This window comes from Stigmatopora argus, chromosome 17 (assembly GCF_051989625.1).
Source record: "Stigmatopora argus isolate UIUO_Sarg chromosome 17, RoL_Sarg_1.0, whole genome shotgun sequence".
NCBI classification, from domain to species: Eukaryota; Metazoa; Chordata; class Actinopteri; order Syngnathiformes; family Syngnathidae; genus Stigmatopora; species Stigmatopora argus.
The window spans coordinates 4,575,958-4,601,976 of record NC_135403.1 but is presented as its reverse complement, the minus strand read 5'-3'; the positions used below and the strand labels follow the sequence as shown (position 1 = coordinate 4,601,976).

The 26,019-nt window shown below is 37.7% G+C and overlaps 1 protein-coding gene across 5 annotated transcripts in view; it reads right to left on the bottom strand.

Annotated features, from left to right (window-relative positions):
• The window catches only part of tpk1 (thiamin pyrophosphokinase 1), a 56,016-nt gene that overhangs the window by 8,188 nt on the left and 21,809 nt on the right, over window positions 1-26,019 (bottom strand). For 2 of the 5 annotated variants that reach the window (XM_077624014.1, XM_077624016.1), the window contains exons 5-9: window positions 25,325-25,397; window positions 21,801-21,896; window positions 16,791-16,937; window positions 14,132-14,240; window positions 1,579-1,952 (exon numbers count right to left, since the gene is read on the bottom strand). In XM_077624014.1, coding sequence (XP_077480140.1) covers window positions 1,816-1,952; window positions 14,132-14,240; window positions 16,791-16,937; window positions 21,801-21,896; window positions 25,325-25,397 — 562 coding nt within the window. In that variant the 3' untranslated portion in view covers window positions 1,579-1,815. Of the gene's footprint in view, window positions 1-1,578; window positions 1,953-14,131; window positions 14,241-16,790; window positions 16,938-21,800; window positions 21,897-23,763; window positions 23,950-25,324; window positions 25,398-26,019 lie in introns of those variants that run through there. The other 3 variants (XM_077624015.1, XM_077624017.1, XM_077624019.1) reach the window with 3 other exon arrangements.

Here is a 26,019-nt window from a genome sequence, read left to right as displayed (position 1 = left end):
TGATAGTATATTCTAAAACAGAACCTGAGTGATAGAGGTTTAGCAGAATTGACTGTAGATCCACTGGTCCCTCAGGACACAAGGGTTTTGAGATGACAGTCAGAGATGGAATAATTGCAGTGGATTTCTCAAAGAATGACAGCGCAGTACAGCACGTAAGACTTGTAAGCTACCACTTTGTCGTGGAGTCTAATTTAGTTTTACAAATAATTTAGGGCAAAAGATAGCGAACATCACAAACAAGACACCAACAAATCGCAGGGCACTTAGGGGCAATAATGCACTTAAAATGTACAATTCTGCAACTTAAAATCCCACCTCCACCTCAGGGAGCAAGTACTGTTTTCCATTAAGTCATGCACCCTCTTCCGGATCCTTACTTTTTTTATTACAATATTGGTTTCAAGTAGTATGCAAATGAAAACTGCATACCTGTTAACGTATACGTTTTTTCCCCGTATTTTATGTTTTTTGATCGTTTCAAATTGTGTACGCCGTATAACAACGTTTGCACGGGATTTTTTTTAAGGACGTTTTTTGTAAACCGATCTCGTTTTACCCATTTCAGATCTAAGCCGGATCATCTCGGTCACTGGTAGCAGATGAAAACGTCATTGTTGACCGCTAATAGTATTGTCATGCTTTAAGCATGATATGTGGACCATTCCCCTTTCACCCGTCTGCCTTTTCACCGTGTGCGGTAGATTGGTCGCCGGTCTTTTGGTCGCGGTCTTTTGGTTGCCCAGACCGCGACAACGGGCGACCAAAAGACCAGCGACAAAACAAGGTAAAACAACACGGTCTACGCATCAATAAAAGCCAACAATGGCCATGAGCAGTTTCACTGAGCCGACGTGTGAGTGTATAAGAGTTTGTATGTACATGCGTTGTCCCTTTAAGAAGTTACGTCAGTCAGGGTCTTAACAAGTTCTCCAACAAAAAACAATAAAAGTCCGGGAAATTTGGAGCTTTTCTTTAGCCTAATAATTACTAGGGCATTAAGTATGACTAAATAGTAATTCACAGTTTTATTTAGGGAATTTGAGCAACGATTTAAATGGTAATTATCAATAACCTTCCGGGCGACCAATCGACCGTGTAGCCTTTTCACTATATAAACATAGCGCATCAGAAAGCCGTCCACTTTGGGGAACATTTTAGGCTTTTATGTGCGCCCATGTAAGTAAAATATGTGCCGCAGTGCATTTGTACGTTTTTTTTTAAATCGCTTAATAAGGGGAATTGGCTGACGTTGAAAGCTTTGAACCTGTTACATATACAGTTATATTTGTACTTAGGAATTCATCTACATTTGAAAGTTTCAGGTTACCATTTAATATGCAAATTACTTTTTCTGTACTGTTACTTTCAATCATAAGTGATTGGGTAATTCATCCATCACTCTCCAAGCCAACAAACATAGCTTGGCCTCAGATTCGTTAAGCTCTGATCAATAAATGAGCTAGCTTGTTGGAGAGATCGAAAATTCTGAATGGCTATTAAGAGGAGAGTTACTTTTTTGTTGCTGATGTGAACATAACAGTAGACATGTCTTGATAACAGAAAAGAGGAAGTGTGTTGATGTACAGTACTTATTTAATTAAATTAAACAGAAAATATTTCCCTTTGTCCAAAGTAATTCAAAGTACAGAATACACACCACTAAAATGTAAATAACTCTGAAACGGTTCAATCAGTTTATCCATTAACGGTTGTAATTTTTAGTTTGGAAAATGTAGCTTTAAGTATTGGAATCACTTTAAATTTACAATTTGAAAAATATATCCGAGGCCCTACTCTAAAACATCATTGCAATCATCTAAGGATACCCATGCTCCAGAGCAGAGGCTGGTCTGTGCTGATTGTTACACACTTCCTGGGCTGTCCTGGAGAAACCGACTCATAAGTGTTGGAGGTGCTCACCAGCTTCCCAAACTGCAGCACCTGATTATCTGGACAAAAGACATGAGTACAAAAAAAATGAAATCAGATGGTGATTCATTGTCCATGAGCTAAAATAAACTAAAACATGTTAATCAGATCTCCTTTGTTTTATTTCAAATTCACTATGACAATGTAAATGTAAAGAACAAAAGGCAAAATGTCACGTAACTAAATACATACTATTATGAATTGAATTAGGTACAAAATCTTCAATAGCTTGTCATCATTTTACATAATAATCCTAAAATTTAGAAGAGGCTATTTTTAGGGTGAACATCCACTGGGTTGATCGCAATAAGTAGGGAGTCGGCAGGAAATAAAATCAGTCAGTCAAGCGGTCACGATCATACAAAATTTTGAATTTAGTGCATAAACAAGACGCACCAATTGATTGGGCACACCGTCCATTTTAGAGAAAATTTTAGACTTTTAAGTGCGCCCTATAGGTGTGGAAATATGGCAAGTTCTAGAAATGAAAATACAAATTATATGCATCCTGTAAAGTCATTCCCTATGCTTTGTACTTAGAAAGTGTCACTTTTTGTACTTAAAAAGTGTCTTTTTTGTATATAGTGTCATTTTTTTGTACTCAGAAGTGTCATTTTTTGTACTCAGAAGTGTCATTTTTTTGTACTTTAAGAAGTGTCATTTTTTGTACTTTAAAGTGTCATTTTTGTACTTTAAAACGTGTCATTTTTTCGTACTTGAGTGTCTTTTTTGTACTTAAAAAGTGTCATTTTTTTGTACTTAAAAAAGTTTCACTTTTTTGTACTTAAGAAAGTGGCATTTTTTGTACTTAAAAAGTGTCATTTTTTGTATTCAGAAAAGTGTATTTTAATTAATACAAAACTTTGACTTCAGGATAAAAATTTCAGAAGCTTGACAAAGTAGTGGCCACCCGATGGCATACCTGTCAACTTACAAATTTTCCCATATTTTATACGTTTTATTGATCATTTCAAATTGTGTACGCCGTCTAACAACTTTTGTATGGGATTTATTTAGGTATTTTTTTTTGTTAAACTGATCTCGTTTTACCCATTTCGGCTCTAATCCGGATCGCCTCAATCACTGGTAGCAGACGAAAACATCATCGTCGACTGCTAATAGCATTTCATTTAGGGTTTCATTTGTTCACACATCATTTCCCTTGAGCAAGTTGAGCAGAAAACCACCCTGAAAGTGGATGTGTTGGACTGTGTCTAATAGAACAAGGGCAAAACTTGTGAGGCAGAGATAAGACAATCTCTTTCATTTACTTTTCATCACAGGGGACTGCTCTTGCATGTTATGTCAGTGTGCAGCAAATTAGATGTCAAATAAATAACTTAGAAGCAATTTTTGACCGATAGTTCTGCTATTGACTCAATTTAAATGTTGGGCTCAGAAGGTGTTTAGTTAGGCTTAGTGGTCCAAATGATTCAGTGCAGTACAGTTGCTCCAGCGATGGCCCATGAATTCTGTACCCGCGCCTTCAGAAAAGATTTGGCAAACTTAATCCGCTTTATAATACCACTACTCTCACAGCAATTATAAACTAGTCAAACACACACACACACACACACACACACACACACACACACACACACACACACACACACACACTCACATATATAAAATTCCATGTGTAGCTTTTCTAGAAAATTTATCAGAAAGCACCTTTTTTGAAGAAATATGCAGTCCACAGCCATGAAAAAACACACAATCAAATGTGCATTCCATCTACTAGAAAGGTATTGATAGGCCCAATTGCATGGAATTCTCGTTACATTAACTGATACAGAGGGGAGACATTTGGCCTACCCTAAAACCCAATATTACATCAATAATTGATTGCTTTTTAGCATTACTAAAACAATCCCCCACTGTCTTAACTCATTAGCTGCTATTGATGGTGATTGACAAATTATAGCTGCTCTAAAACTGAACTGTTGGACATTGATCACACAGTAATTTGTCATTTTGCCATTTATAACACTAAAATTAATAAATCATATCAACAACCTTCATATTGTTTTAATGGCTTTTATGTTAACTTTTTGGCTTTTTTCATTTACAAAGACAGCTGTACATTCCATTTTGATGGAGGGAGGCTGGCCACAATCACTGCCACCTGTCCCAGTCAAAATGAATTGAGCGTCTATGGGTGTCAACTGCACTGAAGGATTGATCATTCAATGATAGCCCAATTGTGTTAACAATATATGAATTACCAACCAAAAGTTCATCAAAACACCCCAAGTGGCATTTTCCACAGTATTTTATCGTGACCGGACGTTTCGTCGAAAGACATTTGGTCCCTGGACGTTTGGTCCCCGGACGTTTGGTCAACCGGACGTTTGGTCAACCGGACGTTTGGTAGAACGGACGGGCCATCGACCGGACGTTTGGTCGCCGGGTTCGCTCGCTGTCAAATTATGAAAGAGAGACAGAGTTTACTGTTGAAAGCGAGCAACCAGGTAATCTCTCCCTCTCAAAATTATAATCATGAGAGAGAGCGAGAGAGAGTCCGTTCTACCAAACGTCCGGTTGACGCCCCGCCCTTCTACCAAATGTCCGGTCGACCAAACGTCCGGGGACCAAACATCTGGGGACCAAACATCTTTCGACGAAACGTCCGAGTGCCGTATTTTATTGTTCAAAAATACTCCGTTTTCCTCCCACATTCCAAAAACATACATCGTAGGCTGATTGGACACACTCAATTGCCCCTACGTATGAGTGCGAGTATGAATGGTTGTTTGTCTCCTTGTGCCCTGCGATCGGCTAACCACCGATTCAGTAACGAGAGTTCCCCGCCTCTGGCCTGAAGTCAGCTGGGATAGGATCCAGCAACCCCTGCAACCCTTGTGAGGATAAATCTTTTGTAATTGGGATAGTAATTAGGACTCATTCTGAGGATGTTATGCATATGAATCATATCAGATAACAATAAACATGACATTACCTATTCTCCACCCAAAAATTGAAAAGTTGATTAACCCCCCATATTTAACTAATTACCTGCCATTGAGAAAGTGCGTTAATTTGCCTCTACAAGTCAAAATTAATTTGGCGTCTAGTGTTGTCCATGTCAGACAGTGAGTTCATTGAGTGCCCTAGAAATAGTTAAAATCAATGCTTGAAAATTGCATGATTTCCACCTACAAGAAAAGCATTACAATACACATTGTTCAAATGAACCTACTGATGTTGCTCCTTCAATACAAGGAAAAAAACTCCACAAGAGAACAAAAGTCGGGGGAAAAAATGAAGACAATCACTGTCCATGGACGTCTGCAGACATAAAAACCAAAAAAGGAGCTGCTTCTGCTTCAAAGGAAGGAAAACAACCATTGTATTACAGAAGACACAAAACACAAAGGAAAAGCTGCTGAATGATAAAATGTGAAGAGAGCCCTAACTGCAAGTGTAGGCGGAGAAATATTAAACAGGAGTTAAAAGTGTAATATTCAAAAGGAACAAGTGCATCTTTACAAGTCCAACTTGTACAAAAAGTACATGTACTGACTAAGCATATATGTATAGAAAAAAAGCATTTACGCTTAGGGACGCTGCATTAGTAATCCTCCTAATCAAATAGGATACCATTCAATAGCTGCTCCCCCTGTAGACTGTCACACCCTCCAGTGATAACAATGGGGATGTTTGCTGCCTGTAATTGCTTTTCCAGCATGCCACAGCTGAAAAGGCCCGTTAGTTGTAGAAGGAGGGTGTCTATTTACACACCAAATTACCCCGAGGAGAGATGCCCAAGTCACAGACACTCTTGTGAAAAGGCGGACAAGATATATACAGTGGTGCCTCTACTTACGAAATTAAGTGCTTCCAGAACTTCTTTCGTAACTTGGATTTTTTGTAAATAGAGCAATACTATTTTATATGTATAAATTCTCTAATTCCTTCCACAGTCCTAAAAAAAAAACACTATACCGTTTAAAAATGATAAAAGTGTCCCATTTTTTTAATGAAAGATGTGAGAAGCCCACAAAAATGAAAAAAAAAAAAAAAAACGAATTAATGTATTAAAATGAATAACAAGCATGCAAAAACATGTTCCATTAGTGTAGGTGCATAACTGTAAGGAGGAAGCTAACATCAGGCTACAGACAAAGCACAAGATCATATGTACATTACGACTAATCTAAAAAACTTCAAATTATGAATTTAAACCAACTTAGCATTAAATAGAACTTGCAATATCAGTCATGGATGGATGAAGAGACCCGCTTCGGGCTACAGACAAAGCACAAGGTCATATGTACATTACCACCCATCTAAAAAACTTCAAATTATGAATTTAAACCAACTTAGCATTAAATAGAACTTGCAATATCAGTCATGGATGGATAAAGAGACCTGCTTCTTCATTTCATTAAAACCATTAATTTTAAATAAAGAACAAAGTTACTTTAACCACACTTGAAAAATAAATAAATAAATAAAAAAACAAAACAAAAAAATATGAAGGGAGACGGCCTCTGGGAGGGCCAACGAAGAGTAGGGAGATTCTCGATGGTCAAGCAGGACGCAACGCTACCGCGACAATTTCAAAATATAATAACGGATACAGAAAAAGTATTTATGTTTTATGGCATTTCATATCGATCTAGTTTTCACATATTGGAACAGTAATTTCCGGATTAATGGGTTTCGTAACCTGAAAATATTGTATGTAGAAGCATTCGTAAGTAGGGGTACCACTGGATTTTTTTTTGAAAGGATGGAGGTGCTTTTCACATTCTGCTGCTGGCCTGGTTGTGTTTTACTATCCAAAGCTTGGGTGTGTGGGGGTGCGTAGACTGCCTTGTGTCGCACCTGCACCACCATCTTGTCAGTATTTACATGCAGGCGATCCAAGAGAAGCTGGCTGCTGAGCTCTCTTGTGCAGCCAACACCACCGCACTGGTCAAGAAGGAGCAACAGAGGCTCAATTTCCTGAGAGTACTCAGGAAAGAGGAACTCAACACGCATATGCTGGTGACCTTCTACCGGCTAGCCATTGAGAGGATACTGACCAATGCTGTGTCAGTGTGCCACTCAAGCTGTACAATAGAGAACAGGAAAAGACACCTGAGGGTGATCAAATAGCACAAAAGATCATCAGGTGCCCACTAACTTTCCTGCCCACCATCTACAACTCCCGGTGCCTAGAGAAGGCAACGTGCATCATAAAAGACAATACATATCCTAGCTTCCACCTCTTTAACCTGCTGCCCCCTGGTAGGCGCTACAGGACCAAACCAGCGAGAACAAACAGACTGAGGGACAGTTTCTTTCCAGGAGCCGTCACCATACTCAACTGGAATTTTCCACTGAGGAACTAATCCAGACTAAATCAAGAACTTTCACTGTACTATAAAATGTCATCAGAATATGAGATGCATATCAATATCAATAAATAATGTTGTAAGACATTTACTTTTAGCACTACAAATGTTCATCTTGCACTTGGATACTTGCACTAAAACACCATGTCTCTATCACGTGCTCATAACCGCTATTGTCATATCTCTACTTACGAAATTTTCTGGTTATGAAAGCTTTTATATGCAAATGAGTGCCTGGGATACGAAAAAAAATCCAAGTTACGAAATCCCCCAAAAAGTAAATTGATTTCCTTGTCCGTTATTTTATTTTGAAAATATTGTCGCAGATGCATTGATTTTCACTTTAGAACCACGCTACACTCTACTGCAAATTTTTTCAGGGTCATTCAAATACTCAAAGGCATCCAATGTCATATTCATGTGATAGTGGATGACTCCACTGCCACTTGGATGTGTGGTATATGAAGGGCAATGGAATTCAAAATGAGAAATAAAATGAGGCAGAGAAAAGCTTATTTTGCAAATAAATTGGCAGGGGTCTAAAAGTGTTAGTGCAGGCAGGGCCAATTAAACGAGCAGAGAGGCATGCAAGAATCTCTGTGTGGGTTCATGGCCATGGTCTCGACTAATCAAGTGTGCAGATAACTCAGCTAGAGTTGGCATATTCATTGGCATTAGCAGCCAAATGCGATTCGACAGAGTATTTGAATTAGTTCATTAAGACCTGAAATATTCCTATTCAACGTGGGCTCCAATACAGTAAATGGAATTTCAAACCTTGTGAATAAATGAATGATACATACAATACAAATTAAAATATGAATATGTATATTTTAAACTTTTATTGATTACTTAGTGATTTGTTTGGTACTGAGTATTGCTTAAAAATCAATAAAATTAAAGATGGACAGGGCTTCAGGGTGAATTTAAATTAAACATCATGGTTAAGATAAAAGGGGGGACTCGGCAAGTTGTTTTACTTCTTTCTACGCTTTTCGAAAATAATTTAGTTTGAAAAGATTGCTGGTAGTGGAATAGAAATACAGCCCCAGAAAAATTTAGTTGAGTTTGCATGATCTCCCTGTGCCTGTGTAGGATTTCTCTGGCTACTCTGGTTTCCTGCCACATCCCAAAAAACATGATAGGATAGGCTACATAACCCCCGCAACCCTTGAGGATAAGCAGTACGAAAAATTAATTAATGAAAGTAAGGACAACAGTGTTTTGGTGACTTATCTTGTGTATTTGAGTAACTCATCCTATTAAGTTTACACCATTAGTAACTTGACAAAATTAGTTGTGCTAACTTTTTTCAGTCATTCATTTTTCATACCGGCACCACTCATCCTCACAATAGTCACGGGGGTGATGTAGCCTATCCCATTCGACTATGAGCACCCTTAATGAATATCGGAGCTGGCATTTTGCATCCTCCAACTGTATCCCCTTGGTTCATTATGTGTTCTATGTCCAATCTAACTCTGCAACAGTATGAATTATTAAAGACATATGTCAAAATGTGAACATGATAAAATTATTCTGAGCTGAGAGTACTTCGGCTCCTCATGCACTTTACCCTGGGGTGGCAACTACTTGAAAATGGGATCTCTGTTAGACTCATCTTAAATTATAACTTTGACTCAAAACGGTATGATCTAATCTTGGTCCTTATATTCTTATAGCAAGCATTTTAATGAGCTCTTGATATAAGTGGGCATAATGTCTCCAAGGGGCCAACAAAGCTGTGTTGAGCAACCTAAGAGTCATTATGCATTTTTAATCATTTGGGCTTTGAACTAATGTTTGAGGGTATCCACAATGGGGATTTTATGTCTTTGTGTCATGCAAGAGTCTCATAGACTCTATTGCATAGAGATCCCTAACCAAACAAGTAAGACACACATGAAATGATTTATTGATATTTTAAAATTGGTTGTGTTCTTGCCATAATTAAACGGGGCATTTTTAGGCATATGATATCATTCTACTGCACATTCCTCTACATACGAATGTTTCAACTTGGGAAATATTCAGGTTATGAAACACTAATGAAAATTATTGTTCCAATATAGAATAATTTGTTCAAGTTACAAAATTTCAATAGGTACAGACGCTCCCCTACTTACGAACATTCAACTTACGAACAACGGTACATACGAACATGTCTGCAAATTGCGTTTAAGTCCAAAAATGTTCGCAAGTCCAATTTTGTATTTCGCCCCTTTTTCGGAGTAGTACTTCTTTCCGCCGCTAATACCGACGCCTGGCGCTGTGAGAGCTCAGCTCACCCAGCATCTATCTTCTTCTTCGTTGCAATGCGGAAGTGCGTGAATGTATCTCCAGTGTGCAAAGAACCTTTTTCATTTGTATCATTAAATATCTCATGCATCCAATATTGAATATGGTTGGTAAAAAGCTAAAGGCTTCTATTGAGGGAGTTGCAAGGAAGAGGCAAGCCATTTCATTTGAAACGAGTGGCAATAATAACGAAGCTTGATGCGCGTGAGAGTGGTGAGCGTTGCACATTCAGTACCATTTATAAACAGAAAGATCGAGCAGCAGGACCCAAATATTGAACGTTGCACAAAGTTTGCAAATCAATTGAATGATGCCATACAGTGCTACCGCATCATTTATGATGAAAAAAAGAAGAAAACTGTGCAATCGTCATTAGGTCGCTTCTTTTGGCCAGTTTCTAATACATAAATCTCTCTCTACAGTACTGTACATATTCTCTCCATTTTATTAAATGTTTTTTTTTCTGTACAAACCAATGCGTGTTACTTATACAAGCCTTAAACATACAAATGCACTTGTATAAACCTTCAATATACTTATATCGGCCTTAAACATAAATTATAATACAAAATATAGCACTGAATCAACTTACAAACAAATTCAACTTATGAACAATCGCTCGGAACCAATTGCGTTCGTAAGTAGGGGAGCGTCTGTATATCATAAATATATCAAGGAAATGATGCAACGCATGCCGAAGAATTCATTTTCTACAAGCCATACTCACTAGCTACACTGCTTTTTTTTCATTCATTTATCCCACTTCACAAGACTTTTACATGGTGCGGTTCAAACCCATCAGTCCTTGCGCCTGTGAATGCACCACGAGGAGCATCACGTGGCCACATAACACCAATGTGAGTGACGAGTGAGCGTGCCAGAAAGAAAGAGAGAGATTTGAGCAAGAGCAACCCCTTCAGAGATTGCATGTTTGAACGGAGTTGCTTTTTTAGTTATTTATTGGTTCTGTGTTGTGGCGTCATTTTAATGGCCTATTAAATGGGTTTCTTATATTTTGCTATGTTTTTGCATACATAGATTCATTTACATACATATTTCACCCAAAATTGGTATACCTTTAGCTTTTTTAGAGTTTTTAGTAGCTAGTATTAAAGAGTGCGGAACGAATTATGCTAATTCAATGTAAAATGCTGCTCTACTTATGTAAAATCCAAGTTACGCACCAAGTTCTGGAACCAATTAATTTTGTAAGTAGAGGTACCACTGTATTTCATATTGGACTTTATATAAATTGTCTCTGAATCATGGCTGTCTTAAATGGATAGAAATGAGAATATGTCTCTTTAAGAAACTTTTCCCTCCCTAGACATGTCCCTCTTCATACATCATTCAAACTTTTTTTTTTTTTTTGAGGTCAGTTTTTTTTAGCATTTTATAGAAAATTAAGTTTTACTAAAGTCTGGGTTAGAGTGAAATATGGGCACATATGTCTTCATATCACAACCCGGGATAAAACTTCAAAGTCAATTTTTTGTCCGCTTTTTATAGTTATTTTTTGTATGCTTATCTCCAACATGCAAGTTTTGTTCTTCTTCTTGATGTTCTGGAACGTTTTGTTTTTCTTTTTACTTTCTGGTTCAGCGTTACCTGACTGCGTATGATATGACCTGTCACTTACACACAAAAAATACTGATTTAACGAGGTTTCAAATTTAACAATAGCCCCCTTTAAGGATACATTTTCTTTAAACTAAATGTTCTGTTCTGATTGCAACACAACAGTAATATGGAATGCCGTGTAGAAATTAGATTCTGCAGACAACCAGGTAACAACAACAAAATCTTGCCTTAGAAGCGAGATAGAGCGACCTGCGACATCAAATCAACAATGTCAGACTGAGTTGTCAAAATATTCGGAAAATATTCACGTGTTTTGCAAAAAAAAGAAAAGATCGATTATATGTAAATATTTTCATTTACAAAAACTCTGCATCTGATGGACGCACCTTAGTTTGAAAATGAGTCTGTCAAAAATAATGTGCCTATTATGCAGAGACGCAGACAAAAAAAGAGCTCTGCCTGTGCATCGAAAATTACATTTCCTCTTTTACATTGTGGAAAATTATTACATTAAAAAAAGCTACTCTGTATTTCTCTGACTTGCAGCCTGCCCAGGCGGCAAGTGTTAGCTAAACTGAAACTTGTCTTGAGGGAGTTGAGGCGCGTGTGTGTGTGTGTGTTTGGGGGCAAATTATGCATTTAGTAAAGTCAAATTGGACTCACAATTAAATATACAGTTTAGAGCTAATACACAATATCGGGATGATCATTCCACAAAAAAATGAACAAGAATAGAAGCATTACTACACTCACACTCAATTTCAAACATGTTTAAAAACATATCAAGAACAATAACAGTATATTTATTCAAGTGAATAAACTCTCAGAAACATGCACATAATGTGAATGGATGTCCACCAAGTTGTAGACACAGAATCCTTCCTGACAGACGGTCCAGCTTCCTCTTGGGAAAAAGTCAGCTTTGTTGGTGCCAACTCATTAAGAAACCAGCTGGTTATGAGGCTAGGTTTGGGCAAGAGACCACAGGGTTCCTCAGATGAATTGATTGTTTGTTAACATTCCAGACTATGTTAGCACATGCAACCTTTTGCATTCAGCGTTTATTTGGTCGGCACATTGTTTATTAGGTTTCTATGTATGCATTCAGATACCACTAGCCCAATTTTCTTTGTAGTCTTGACATGCCAAGATGCTGTTGATTTTGCAGGATTTATTATTTTAGCAATACAGTAAACTCTCAAATATCACAGATAATGTAGACAAGACATGGCCACCATAATTAAAAAACAAGCAAAGTAGGATCACGTTTATTATAACCACATACCATACTACATGATTTCGTGCCTATACAAAAGTACACAAGTACAATTATCAAGAAGCGCATTTATAAAAATATTAGTTATAAGCATATGAAAAGACTCCAATGTATTAATATCTAAATATAACTGATGAATAAAAAATTGTAAATACTTTTAAGAACTGTACTCACAGTGAAAATAGTTCATCTCTGCTTGATTTAAAAAAAAAAGGTTATTGTGACCTTTAGTTCAAGTCCTCTTCGTCAGATTCGAGAGGCATTGGATCATCGATGAAATCTTCCGGAGCCGCTGTAGGGGCAGCAGGAGGAGCTACTTTCTGCAGGAGGTTTTCGGCGCACAGTGAACATGGCGACCACCGTTTCTTTTCTTGTACAAATATGCTTTTGTACAAGGACATGACACTGTCAAGATGATTGCCAAATCAATGGCTTCCACCATGTAGTCATCAACATCCAGGAGCTGTTGTTGCAAAGTGCGAGCCATATTGAAGATCTCCTGTAGATATCTCGCTTCATGGCCGTATCTACGGCGTAAAACCCTCATAATGCTGGTTCATTTTTTTCTATTCATAGTGGTTACCAATTGCATAGTGTCTTCCGAATGTTCGCTTCTTCTTCATTGGTAAAACGCACGGTAGATTCATTTATGTCGCAATGGCTTTGCCTTTAGCATAGCAATGTCACTTTTCTGGTCACTGTCATCATGTCTTGTTCTTTCTTAGGCTCATTGGCACTTCGGACGGATTTTCATGGATGATTCGAAATCCAAACAAAATTGGAAGTGTTTCTCCTCAGGTAATATGCACCATTCGAATTGTAATCTGAAGAGACCAGGAAATGGTAAGACGTCGTCGTTATCGGTCTTTTATATTATTCGGCGCAGAGCTTAGTGCCGCCCAATTCAGCTCCAAAGAAGAAAATTGAACATTTTCACGTAGGTCCGTCTTGGTGCTTTTGCTTCATGAAACAAGAACTACGGTTGCACATCAGCTTTCAGTAGACTACAAAGAAAAGATGACAGCCTTCCGTAGTTCTGTAGTTCGAGCTTTTGTCAAAGCTGGCATCAAGTTCCTGGAATACCCGGGCGTCAACTCTGACTCAGAGTGAGATGGAGCATAACATGTTGGACGGCGAACTCGCCCACTTGGCTGAACTCTTTATATCAGACACAGAAGATGAGGAGTTTGATGAGTCCCTTTTACCTCAATAAAGCACAATCAAACTTAGTGTTGCTCATGCTAGCATGACATATGCTAGCATTAGAAACGCTAGCATAACATATCCTAGTATAACATACGCTAGCATACCATGTGCTAGCATACCATGTGCTAGCATAACATAGGCTGGGATAGTGTCATGCTAGCGCCCATTGTGCCAAAGCGCCTTATCTATGGGCAGAAAGCAGAATATACACCCGCAACTGAGACAGCGCCCTTTCATGTGATGTTTTCTATAGGTGATAAAATACGGTAGTTTAAAAATATGTTTTTAGGAAAGTATTAACTCAGTGGGTGCCATTGAGGCCAATTGTTTGATTGCTGCCAGGGCCCCAGTAAAATGGTTTGGACGTCTATCGCCGTGAATGTGGGTGAAACATGATAACTAAATGCCAGCTTTCCTGTTGAAATGGATTTAACTGAGTAGGAAGCTGAATTTTGGACACCACTGAAATACTATATAAGTTTGACTTTTTACTCACTCAGGTTCCATTTGAGTCCTGTTGTGGTTGTTAGGCAGGGTCCCCCAACTGGGATGAGGCTGCACCAATCCCCCTCCAGGCCTGTGTTCACCCTGAGTGTGTGTTTGCCCTGCAGACAAAATGCAAATTATGCACTTATGTATTACATGCATGTGGGTATACCGTATACTGTACTTAATCAAGTCAGATAGAGTAGACACTAGGAATGGGAAGATACACTCAAACAATATGATGTACCATAATATGCCAGGGTCATGATACAATACATTACAATTTGAAACTTGTTTATTGTTTATCTGTCATATAGTGCAGGAGTGCGGCCGTGAAAACGGGATGAACCCAATCACAGGGAAAACGGGAGGCCAGGAATGGTGGTATACTCAATTAATTATGGATGGATGCCTGGGCTCAAGTGTCGGCCAGCACTGTTGTTCGAGCTTTTACCCCAATGAAGCAAAATCAAACTTAGTTTTGCACATGTTGCCTTTAAAAAACACACTATCATAACATATGCTAGCATAGTGTCATGCTAGCACCCTTTGGAGCGCCTTATTGACAGACGCCTTATTTATGGGCAAAAGACAGAACAAACAACCACAACTGAGACGGCGCCCTTCCAGGCGGTGTGCGTCCTATAGGTGTGAAAATATGGTAGGTTTGTATAAGTGTGCCACCCTCCAATTTCCACCAGAGTTTGCGGTGCGCAAGATTAATGTCAATGTTGGAGTTATGACTCGGATATTGCTAAAATTGTGGCATTGCAATGAGAGCATTTTTTCCAGTCTTCATAACACAATCCATTTTTTTTCAAACTCGACGCGTATCATGACATATTGTATCGCGATCTATTGGCAAATGATATTTTGCCCCAAATCTAGAAGACACTGAAACAACGTATGAGAAAACAGAATAACAGAGGTAGGAGCTTTTCTCTTTTCTAACTGTTTCAAGCATGCTGCCTCGTAGTGTAGAGGTTCACTGGCCTGACTTCGGTGCGGGCAGGCGTGCGCTTGACTCCCGCTGGTGCCGGTATGATTGTGAGTGTGGATGGTCGTTTGTCTCTCTGTGTGCCCTATGGCTGACTGGCGACCGGTCTAGAGTGTAGTCTGTCTTTCACCCCGAGTCAGCTGGGTTAGATACTACAGAAACCTCTACAACCCTTTCGAGGATGCGCGGTATGGAAGATGAATGAATGAATGAATATTTTATGCATAAGAAATGTGAGAATTCCCCTCGTTTAAATGTGTTATCTGTGTTCTTTTGTTCTTTCTTTCATTGAAATCACAAACTGAAATCGTTCTGCAGATGGTAGGTTTTGAAACTGGGCATAGTGTGACTTCACAACGTGGCTTATGCAAGTACCTGCCCTCTTTGTTCTTCCTCCAACCTCACTAAAATTAGCAGGGCTGAGAAAAGCCACTTCTTGGTTCTAAAATGTGCTACAAAAGGCTTAAAGTTTATAAATAAAACATTGATTAAATATACATAAAGTGTATAAATAAAGCATCGTTTGAATATTCATACATACAGACAGAAAATAAAAATTGCTGGTAGGGAATAAGTTCATGTAAGGTGAGCTTTCTTACACATCATTCCATAATTACTAACCCTTAACAGTACTGTGGCATACTTGATTTTGAGACCAACCTGAACATCTAGTCACATGCAAAAATGTGGGCACCAAGGGTATGCTCAATTTTTTTCTTGCTACTGGAAGAGAATCATGGGGTTCGATCAAAACCAGAATGTTATTATCTGTATGTGGATCACTTAACACAACATGGGTATGCTTTTGAACACTAAATCCAAAGAAAAAATTTAAAGCAAAGCATGCCATATGGGTGTGATTGTAGAGTGGTGAGCTTATTTAGTTACAAGTTTTATTACAAATGTAACCCACACAAAGAGATCTTGAAAGGTCGCATTCACCTTCATGTACAGGCATATGCGTTCATCAGTCACTGGAAAATTGGTGCTGTGTTGACAAACGAGCCTAATTTACTCTTCCTGAAGTAAGATTAATTTGAGGTGTCGAGGTATAAAGAAGCAAATGACAACACGCCTTTGGAACAATGACAACAAAAAGCGACGGAGCGCATGAGATTGCTTCAACGATTATACGGTTTCACCAGGAAGGATGGCAGCCTCCCATGAAGATCTTGAAAATAAACAAAACAGGAGAAAATGGAGAAAGGATAGAGGCAAACAAAAGGGAAGTGTTCCCCAAATGTCGGCTCCAAAGCCCACTTGTAAAGTCAATCAACGGAGGGAGGGGAGGACGTGTCTGGCAGTGAGGAAATTCAATTCGGGGGTCATCAAACAAGGCTCTCTTTATCTTAGACAGAACAGCAAATTGGGGCACTATAAGTGCGCACAAGTGTGAATATGCTTGATTATTTAAGAGAGCGAGGATGGCGGAAGCTTACAGTGAGGCAGAAAGGTTTTGGGGGAGGCAGTCACCTTGCACATGTGCATGCATGCCTTACCATTTAGTTTTGTGAAAACACGTGGTGGTCTCAACATTGAAATTAGTTTAATTTGCTAAATCTTTACTTAATAGTGGTAGAATAAATGGAAAAAATGGCATCTGTTTTAAAGATGAAAATAACTTATTTTGCAGATACAAATAGGAACAGAATAAAAAAAGTTAATGACTCACAGATCTGAGCATAAAGGCCAGGTTTGTTCCCTGGATGACTAACAGTGGAAGCTGTGTCATAGATAGAGCATGATGGAGCGTCTCAACAGTCGCCATTGTCTGGTCAAATCTGCCCCCTAACCCGCCTAATGTCACAATGGCATCCACCTGCAAATACAGTGTTGATTATTACAAAGAACAACATTGTTTAAGGGTACTCTAAAGTCATTTTAATGATTGTTATTCTATAGCTAACCACGCTAAAAATAGCAGTTTTTTCCTAACCATGTTCTCCATTTACTGAACGTTGTTCTGGAACAACCGTTCACGTGACATCAGCACCCCCATTCTTTGTGGTGTTCGTTTGGTGTAATTTCAGAATAAAGTTATCGAATGTTATCGAAAGTTTTTATTATTATTGATGAAAAAAATTATTTGACGATAATGATCGTTATTGATAACCTAGTTCTATAAACACGAGTCACTCTTTTCATGTAAGAACAAATTCTGTCACAGGCAATGACGTTTTGACTGATAAAAAACGGAAATGTCCAGTTATTAATGTACATGATGAAAAAAATGCTAAATTCGCAGATCCTCACTTTGGTCAGAGTTTTTGTTAACCTAAGTTTTTGATGCTCACAATATGCGTTTGCAACCGTTTAATAAGACCTAGCTACGTGTGACATGCCTTCAGTGGTGACAGGTCAAGCTGTTTTCTTTCTTTTTAAATCCTTATTGCGCATACTAATTTTTTTATTCATTCAAATTTGTCAGGGTTGTTAACAACAGCCTCTGCATTTACCCAATCCAATAATTTATTAATTTTTTCGTTGAGTTTACAATTCCTTGAATATAAATGCTAGCTGCACATGCCAAAAACTATGATCATTTGGAAATGGTTATTTCATTTTCTAAGGAATCCTTTTTTTTTACACCCTTAAGCAATTATATCCTTATATAAACTCCCAGTGTAGTTTAATCATAACCTTTAAAACCCACCAGAGTTAAGAGACGCTGTCAGGGGTTTATAGCTACACAAGCACACAAACTACCATATACCACAAGGCTATTCAATGGTACTTCTACTAAGTAATACTTCTAAATACAACATTTTTAGGTTATGAAATGCTTTGATATGCAAATTACTGGCTTCATTTTAATGGCTTAATAAATAATTTTCTTTACATGAGCTCTTTTTTGCATACATATCTCATACAAAATTGTTATTCTTATATATATTTTAAAAAAAATTAGGGGGTAGTTTTTAAAATTGTGGAATAGATTATGCAAATTCAATGTAAAATATGCCTCTATTCACAAAAAACCCTTCTGGAATCAATAAATTCCGTAATTAGAGGTTCCACTGTACTATTGACTTCAATTCTTAAGTTTCCCCTCCAAACATTAAGCGCAGATAACATACAAAAGATACATATACACATCTAATGTACAGTATTTACAGTACATGTTCTTGGTTAAACATTGAGTTTGCTTTACTTGTATGTAAAACCACTACACATCAATATAATTTCCAGTTGTTCATGTAGCATGTAGTCCAAACTTAGAGAACTTTGGATGATTGTAAAATAACTGACAATTTCTTTCTGATCTTTTTTTCAGAATTGTACATAAGTTGCAAAACAGAAATGAACTTCACGTTGAAAATTCATCATGTTTACTATGTAAAATTCTGATTCATTGTCTTTTTCAGGTACGCATATGAAAAAAACAACAGCCACAAAAACAAATAACACTAATTATTCCAGTTAGTCTTCAATGTTCAACACACAAACATGCTTTGTCAGTGAGTTCTCTGTCTGGAGTAAAATCTGACAGACCAGTTTTAATCAACATTGAATAATCAATTTTCTGATTTTGGAAAGAGAAGCACAAAAACGTTTACCATTTAACATTTGAATGAGGAGAAAAACATGAAAGATTATGAATGCTTGCCATACATTATGTAAAACAGCCATGCGCAAGTCTTAACACCATTTTATCTGGATACTCAAGAGGAAAACACAAATTCAAATATGCACAATAAGCCTCCGCTTCCACCGCTTAGCACTGAATGTAACACAATTTAAAATGAATTGTAAAAATCCGGGGCAAAGCTCTGAGAAGGAAAACATTGCAGAACTAATACGATGAAGCCTTTACCAGCACAAATAGGAGCAAAATACTCGGTGACTTGCAAATTACCCCATTATGATTGCACCTTTGCCTTTAAGCAATTTTAACTAGCTGCATGGATGGAAAATAAAAGTTTTAATGTAGCTTTGTCTTAGTCACAGATTGTTGAAGGGGAAACAAGTTAAGTAGGCAAGGGAGACACTGTATTGGTTGGGGCACAATTATATTAACAACCATTAACGCTCACACTCATAACTAGGGGCAATTGCGATTTTTCGGCCAGCCTACCATGCATGTTTTTGGGATGTGGGAGGAAAACGGAATACCCAGAGAAAACTCACGCAGGCACGAGGACAACATGCAAACATGGATAAGGTGAAGATTAAAATCTTGACAAACAACAAAAGGGTTTGAAATCAATAACAGAAGAACTAAAAAAATGTTAAGGTGCTATCTCTACAAAACAGAAGGATAGGCAAACACACAAAACAGATTAAAAAGCAGGTTTAAATATCAGCCAGTCTATGAATAAAGAGTCTGAAGAAAGAATGGTAGAAGTGAATTCACATTAAAGCCTGACATCTAAGAACAAACAGAACAAAAAAATTATCCATCTACACACAAACAGGATGGTGTATACATTTTTGAAGCTGAGAGTTGGTGACACCCAGCGTGGATTGGAGCAACTGTCATGCAAGACTGACTGCTTGAAATGCAAAGCAAAGAAACAGGATTTTTTTCTCCTTCCATTAGACTGAACTTGTGTGAGAAACAAAGCCATCCAGTTGTGGCAACTGACAAGACAATCTCATGAATGTTACCTGACATATTACATTACATCACTTTCTAATACTGGCAAGTCATATTTAATTCATTAACCAGACACAAATCTTATAATTTTATTGTCAGCATATGTATTCTGTTTTGACAGAAATAACAACAGAATCGATGTAACAGGTTGGATTAGATATGTCCTTTGTGAAGTATAGACCAATATCACCTCTGAGCAACTCATTTAAACAGACGGCCTGAATGGCTTACCTCAGGATTAATTTATTAAAAATATTTCAGTTCGTTCATACATACATATTTCTGTAAGTATCATAAAACAAAAACTGTTCGCGTGAATGAGTCATGAATGTGTGCATGTCACTGATGTCTGTAGTAAGCAACTTTGGGTGTCCCCCACATCAGTCTGTATTATATAATTGCATTGTTTGCTATATGGTTTAATGTGCAAACAATAGTAAGCAACTTTGTGTGTCCCTGCATCAGTCTGTATAATATAATTGCATTGTTTGCTATACGGTTTAATGTGCAAACAAATAAAGTGAATGACCTAGTGTGGCAAATCCTGACATAGAAATGCTGAATGTTACTTGCGAGATCACAAACACTCCAAACCAACGATTTCGGCGAAAAGTTCGCAGATGGTGATGGGACTAAATACTAAGGCGAAAGGTGGGGGGGGGGGGGGGGGGGGGGCACAAGCGACGTCCGTGACAGCTAAACACAAAGGCGGGAATTGCAACTTGACGGAAAAAGAAACAAGTCCCAAGCATTTATTTATTATTTTCTCATTTCAGGTACAAGGGGATCATTGAAACGTCAGTATTAGTTTCGGCGAAAAAGTGGCATAAAAGCAACTTTTCTAGCGTTTTCAAACTCAGTGTCATAGTGCGCTGCCAGCCTTATTTGGCGTATGGGTGTGCATGCGTAGGTATAGCAGCTAAATTTATATATACATACATATATATATGTATTTATATATACATACATATTTACACACACACACACACACACACACACACATATATACACATACATACATACATACATACATACATACATACATACATACATACATACATACATACATACATACATACATACATACATACATACATACATACATACATACATACATACATACATACATACATACATACATACATACATACATACATACATACATACATACATACATACATACATACATACATACATACATACATACATACATACATACATACATACATACATACATACATACATACATACATACATACATACATACATACATACATACATACATACATACATACATACATACATACATACATACATACATACATACATACATACATACATACATACATACATACATACATACATACATACATACATACATACATACATACATACACATGCAGTAATCCTTCGCCATTTCGCGGTTCAACTTTCGCGGCTTCACTACATCACAGATTTCTGGAGAATTTTAAAAAAACGTTTAATTTTTTGTATTTTTTATTTTTTAATCATTTTTTTAAGTTCATATAAATGTGAAAATCCACGCTGAAACTCGCAAGGAACTAACATTGTTCTTTTTTATGAGGATATGTGCCGCTGCTGTCGGCAAAGAAAAGTTGTTTTAAAATAGATAGATAAAATGGATAAGTAAATATTATGTAAATTGATCAACTGTAATCACAAACGGAAACACAACTGAGACTATTGTTGGAACTATAATTTTCTTGTTAAATTTGTTTAGTGGATTTGACAAATGATTTGCATCTGAATAAGTACCAGTAAATCTAATATTGTATTTGTAAATACTAAAACAACCAAAACTGGGGCAAAACTAATTGATCATCGCTTATCCGTCTGTACACGGTCGGCCCACTAGAGATCAAAATGTCAACAGAGTACACTAAAACAGGATTTTGTAATACATGCAGAAAGGACTGTGCCAAGATTGTGTAAGAAGTAGTTACAGCATCGATTGAGCTATACTAATAATGTGCAGATACATATGATAAATTTCATTCATTCAGACCAAAAAAAAAACGAAATCTTGTGACTTTAACTTAATGTTAGCAAGAGTGAAACTCTCACCTGCAAATTTCTCTGTTTAATTTCATCCAACATGATGAGAAGACATTTCATGTAATCGGTGAAATCCTGGTCACTTGTTTCTATCAGACGACATCCCTAGGTACAAATAGAAAAATGCAGGGATTTGAGTTGAAACAAAAATAAAAAAGATATGAAGAAATGTTCTTACAAAAATGAATGAGGAGTGGGATGTGAAGACAGCACATTCCTTGATATTTTTCAATTTCTTTTCTCATTTTTCCAAACGTATGCAGTGGGAAGAAGATGGTTTTAGATTTATTTTACACAACCCAGATCCTGATTTTTCAGATTGCTCAATCAATTGACCTAGATACTGTTGCTACGGTCAAGCTTTGTGACTCTGCCGGTAAAGTTCCTGGTATCCTGGCGTATATCAAAGTATGCGAAAAATACAGGCAGCTAGCTAAATGTGAGAAACCACATGACCTCTATTTTAAATGTGACCAGCGCAGCATTGTACACCAGTACTGCTTTCATACTGTCACGTTAGTTTTTTACAATATATTTTCTAGTATTTGTCAAGCACGAGGATTACTGTTAGGTTAGCACATGACCTAAACCTAATGATCGAAAGCAAATATGGTACTCACATTGATATAAGATAGTATCGAGTTGGTCAATAACATTCTTATTTATAGTAGCAGAAAGATAGAGGCAGTAAAATGACCGATTTTTGGGATGGTTTTATAATAATGCATGAGGAAAATTTGGAAATAAGCTCTACATTGCAATGGACACCCGATGCTGAATAGGCCTTTCGTAACATAAAACAAGTACTAGGGTCTAGTCAACATTAGCACTTCTGAAATATGAAAGATCGACCTCTGAGTTAAGGCAAAATTATTTTATAGATGGCTCAAGTAAGAAAAAATGAAATGGGCAAAACTCAAACTGGATATGATGAATTGACCGCTACTAAAATCTTAAAAGCAGAACCTTATCAGAACCACTCGGTTTTCAATTTTAGAAGGAGTAATAACACAAAGGCTTTTAATATTTCCTGAATCCCATATTGCACTAAACAACATTGTGAAATAATTAAATTTTCCCCACCTTTTTCTATGGAACACTTTTTGCATTGAAAAAATCTCAAGGCATCACACGAGCTGAAAATCTTTTAATTTAAAACTATCTTACCTATATTAACAATATAAAGTAATTTTCATCAAAGTTTTATCAACAGGAATCAAATAAACCATATCAACCTCATGTCACCAAACGTTGATGTCTGCAGACCCTGAACAAGTTTCGGTTCGAGGGATGTAAAAATAAGTAATGTAAAGTTTATAATCTCATAAATTTCTGACTTTCACAACCAATATTACTTAAATCTCCTAACGTGAAAAGTAATGTTGTGCTTACACAGACTTTACGTCGCCAAAAGTTGAAGCCCCATGAAGCCAAACAACTGTCACATTACAAAAATAAGCACCCAAATGACTTTTATCTCACAGCACAGTAATACCTCGCCATTTTGCAGTTCAATTTTCCTGGCTTCCTTACAGTGTAACAATATTTGAATATTCATGCTGAAACTCGCAAGCGGAAACAACAAAAAAGTTTTTTTTTGCATTTTAAGTCCATAAAAATGTGAAAATCCACGCTGAAACTCGTACCCAGAAGCCACTCTTGCTACTAGGACTAAATATTATTATTTTTTTAATAGGGGTGACCCTACTTAGCGGTTTTTCGATTATCGCAGCCATGTCTGGTCTACATTAACCACTATATTCGAGGGATTACTGTATCACAATTGGAATCTTGTAATATTACAACCTTCCAAGGCCTCCAAAAAGTGTAGGTACTTTGAGATGCTGTTCGATGCGTACGCACAAGCAACAGTCAGATCTCGTCGCCCCCACCAGAGGGAGACTACCCTCTCGTCTACCGCGTTGAACCACAACAGACACAGAGCCAAGGGTAGCAATTAGTATAACCACACCTGCTCGACGCCTCTCATCATGAGAAACTCCAGAGTCGAAGAGTGTCCAACCTCCTCGAGCGGAGTGGTACCAGAGCCAAAGCTCGGCGTACAGGTTTGCCTCACTACATCGAGCCGTAACTTCTCAACTCCACATTCTAGATCAGGCTCTTTCCCAACCACATGTGACATTCCACATCCAAATAGCTTCTGCAGTCAGGGATCAGACCATCAAGGATTCCTCCTTTGGCTGCCGCCCAACTGTCATTGCATCCAGCCTCTTTTACCACAGGTGGTGAGTCCATGGGAAGGCGAACCCACATTGCCTCTTTGGGGGTCATGGGTACAGGCCCAGCCACCAGGTGCTCATGCCCCACCTCAAGGCATGGCTCCAGAATGGGGACCCAATGAAGCACATCCCGGCGAGGAATAACGCTATTTAATAATGTTGTTCATCGTAAGAGGTCTCCTGAGTCATTCTTTGTCTGGTCCTTCACCTTGGGACAAGTGTACAGCACAGGTATATAAAGATGAAAATTGTCAATTTAAAACAGGCAACAGAAGATGTGCAGACAATCCATATTGATAATTTTAAAAAAGATAAAATATTGTATCGTTCTACTGCAGACTCAGAAACACACTGTCTTCTCCTTCACAATTTTATTCTGGCTTAAATGGCATTGTGTTGACAAAGGAAACATGGTAAATTCAGTAGCATCAACACTAAAAAGTGCTGGATGTGTGATTAAGAGTCGGCTGGGACACACAGAGTCCTAGCATTGCCAGGGTTAGGGATTAGTCAGGGTTGTTAACAATGTCTTTACTGTCACCCAATCCAACAATGTATTGATTTTTATTTGAGTTTATAGCCTCTTTAAGGCTTGCACCAGTTTTTGACTGATTTGATTTTAAGAATTGCTTGGTGCTGTGTGCTACAACAAAGGTGCAATATTTGGGGTGGCGCCAGCTGTTAGCCCTCAGCCTAAGTATATCAGATGCTATGATGGTGATATTTAAGAGGACTTTATTGGTAATGTCTTCAAACTTAAAGGGCAAGGGAAAGTGGATTATTTTTTCTGCTCGTAAGTGAAGTGACCTGATATTTAAAAGTACAGATTTATTTTTTATATGTCTTGAAATTTGGTTGATGTGGCTCATCGTCAATTATGGTACAAATGATGGTAATTGTATTTAAAATATTGCTTTACATTGCCTATTATTGGTGTATGTGGGTGACAGTCTTTAGATTGATGTGCCAGCATATCCAAAGCTGTTTTACAACTGGCATCAAATACAAATTTGGCAACATGATTATGTACAGTATAAGAATCAAATACAGTATATTGTTCATACATTTCAGGTACGGAATATGGGCAAAAGTTAATTTCATTAAACCCCCTAAACATATTAAGAATATTAAGAAAATCTAAATAAATTAAGTTCACAGGTGGCAATATTGTATAAACTGGCTGGCAGTTCATCCCTTCGGGGTTCAAACTCAACCCTTAGCGATTATTGATCAAGAGGTGCATGCCAATACACAACAGTGTGGATCTGTGTGTTTCTGGTAATTTTTACTCACCTTTTCTGCATAGAAAGCTTGCACTTCAGCAGTAATGGAATCAAAATCACCACTTATATAGTCTGGGAGGAAGCTGGATTGAAGGACAGCAAGGAAACATGAGTGAGAGAGAAAGAATGGTTGTTAGAATTGAAACACAAAGGGAGACAGTAAAGTTGCACCAGTGAAAGAAATACAGAAGAGAAAGGACATCAGGTCATTTGTTAGTGCTTTGATATGAGTTGTGAGGCAGAGGGGGGATTCGCCATGGGAAGAAAGACACAGAGAAAGTGTGTGCCTGCCTTTCTCATACATTATTGCTTATGTGTATCGTATTTATTCGAGTATAACGCGCAAAATTTTGTACGCGAGATCTTCGCTTTTATGACCAAATCCCGGTGAAAAACTGCCCTCCGCCGGTGAAAAATGCCCCTCCGCAGCCGTTATTTTGGGAGACGTAAAACCCATCTTTGTCCGCCAGATGGTGCAGGGACCAAAGAAGGCAAATTCTACCTTCTTTTACAAAAGCCAGTCATCTCCAAATAGCCTTTGGCAAGTTTATAGCAGAGGATAAAGATAAAAAAGTAGGGCAGCCGATCACTTGAGTCCGCCCAGGGCATGCTATCTTCGATCAGGAAGAATGGAATCAATTGTTTGGTGAATCTGATGATGATGAATAAGAATTTGAAAAAAATATATTTAAAATGGTAAATTCC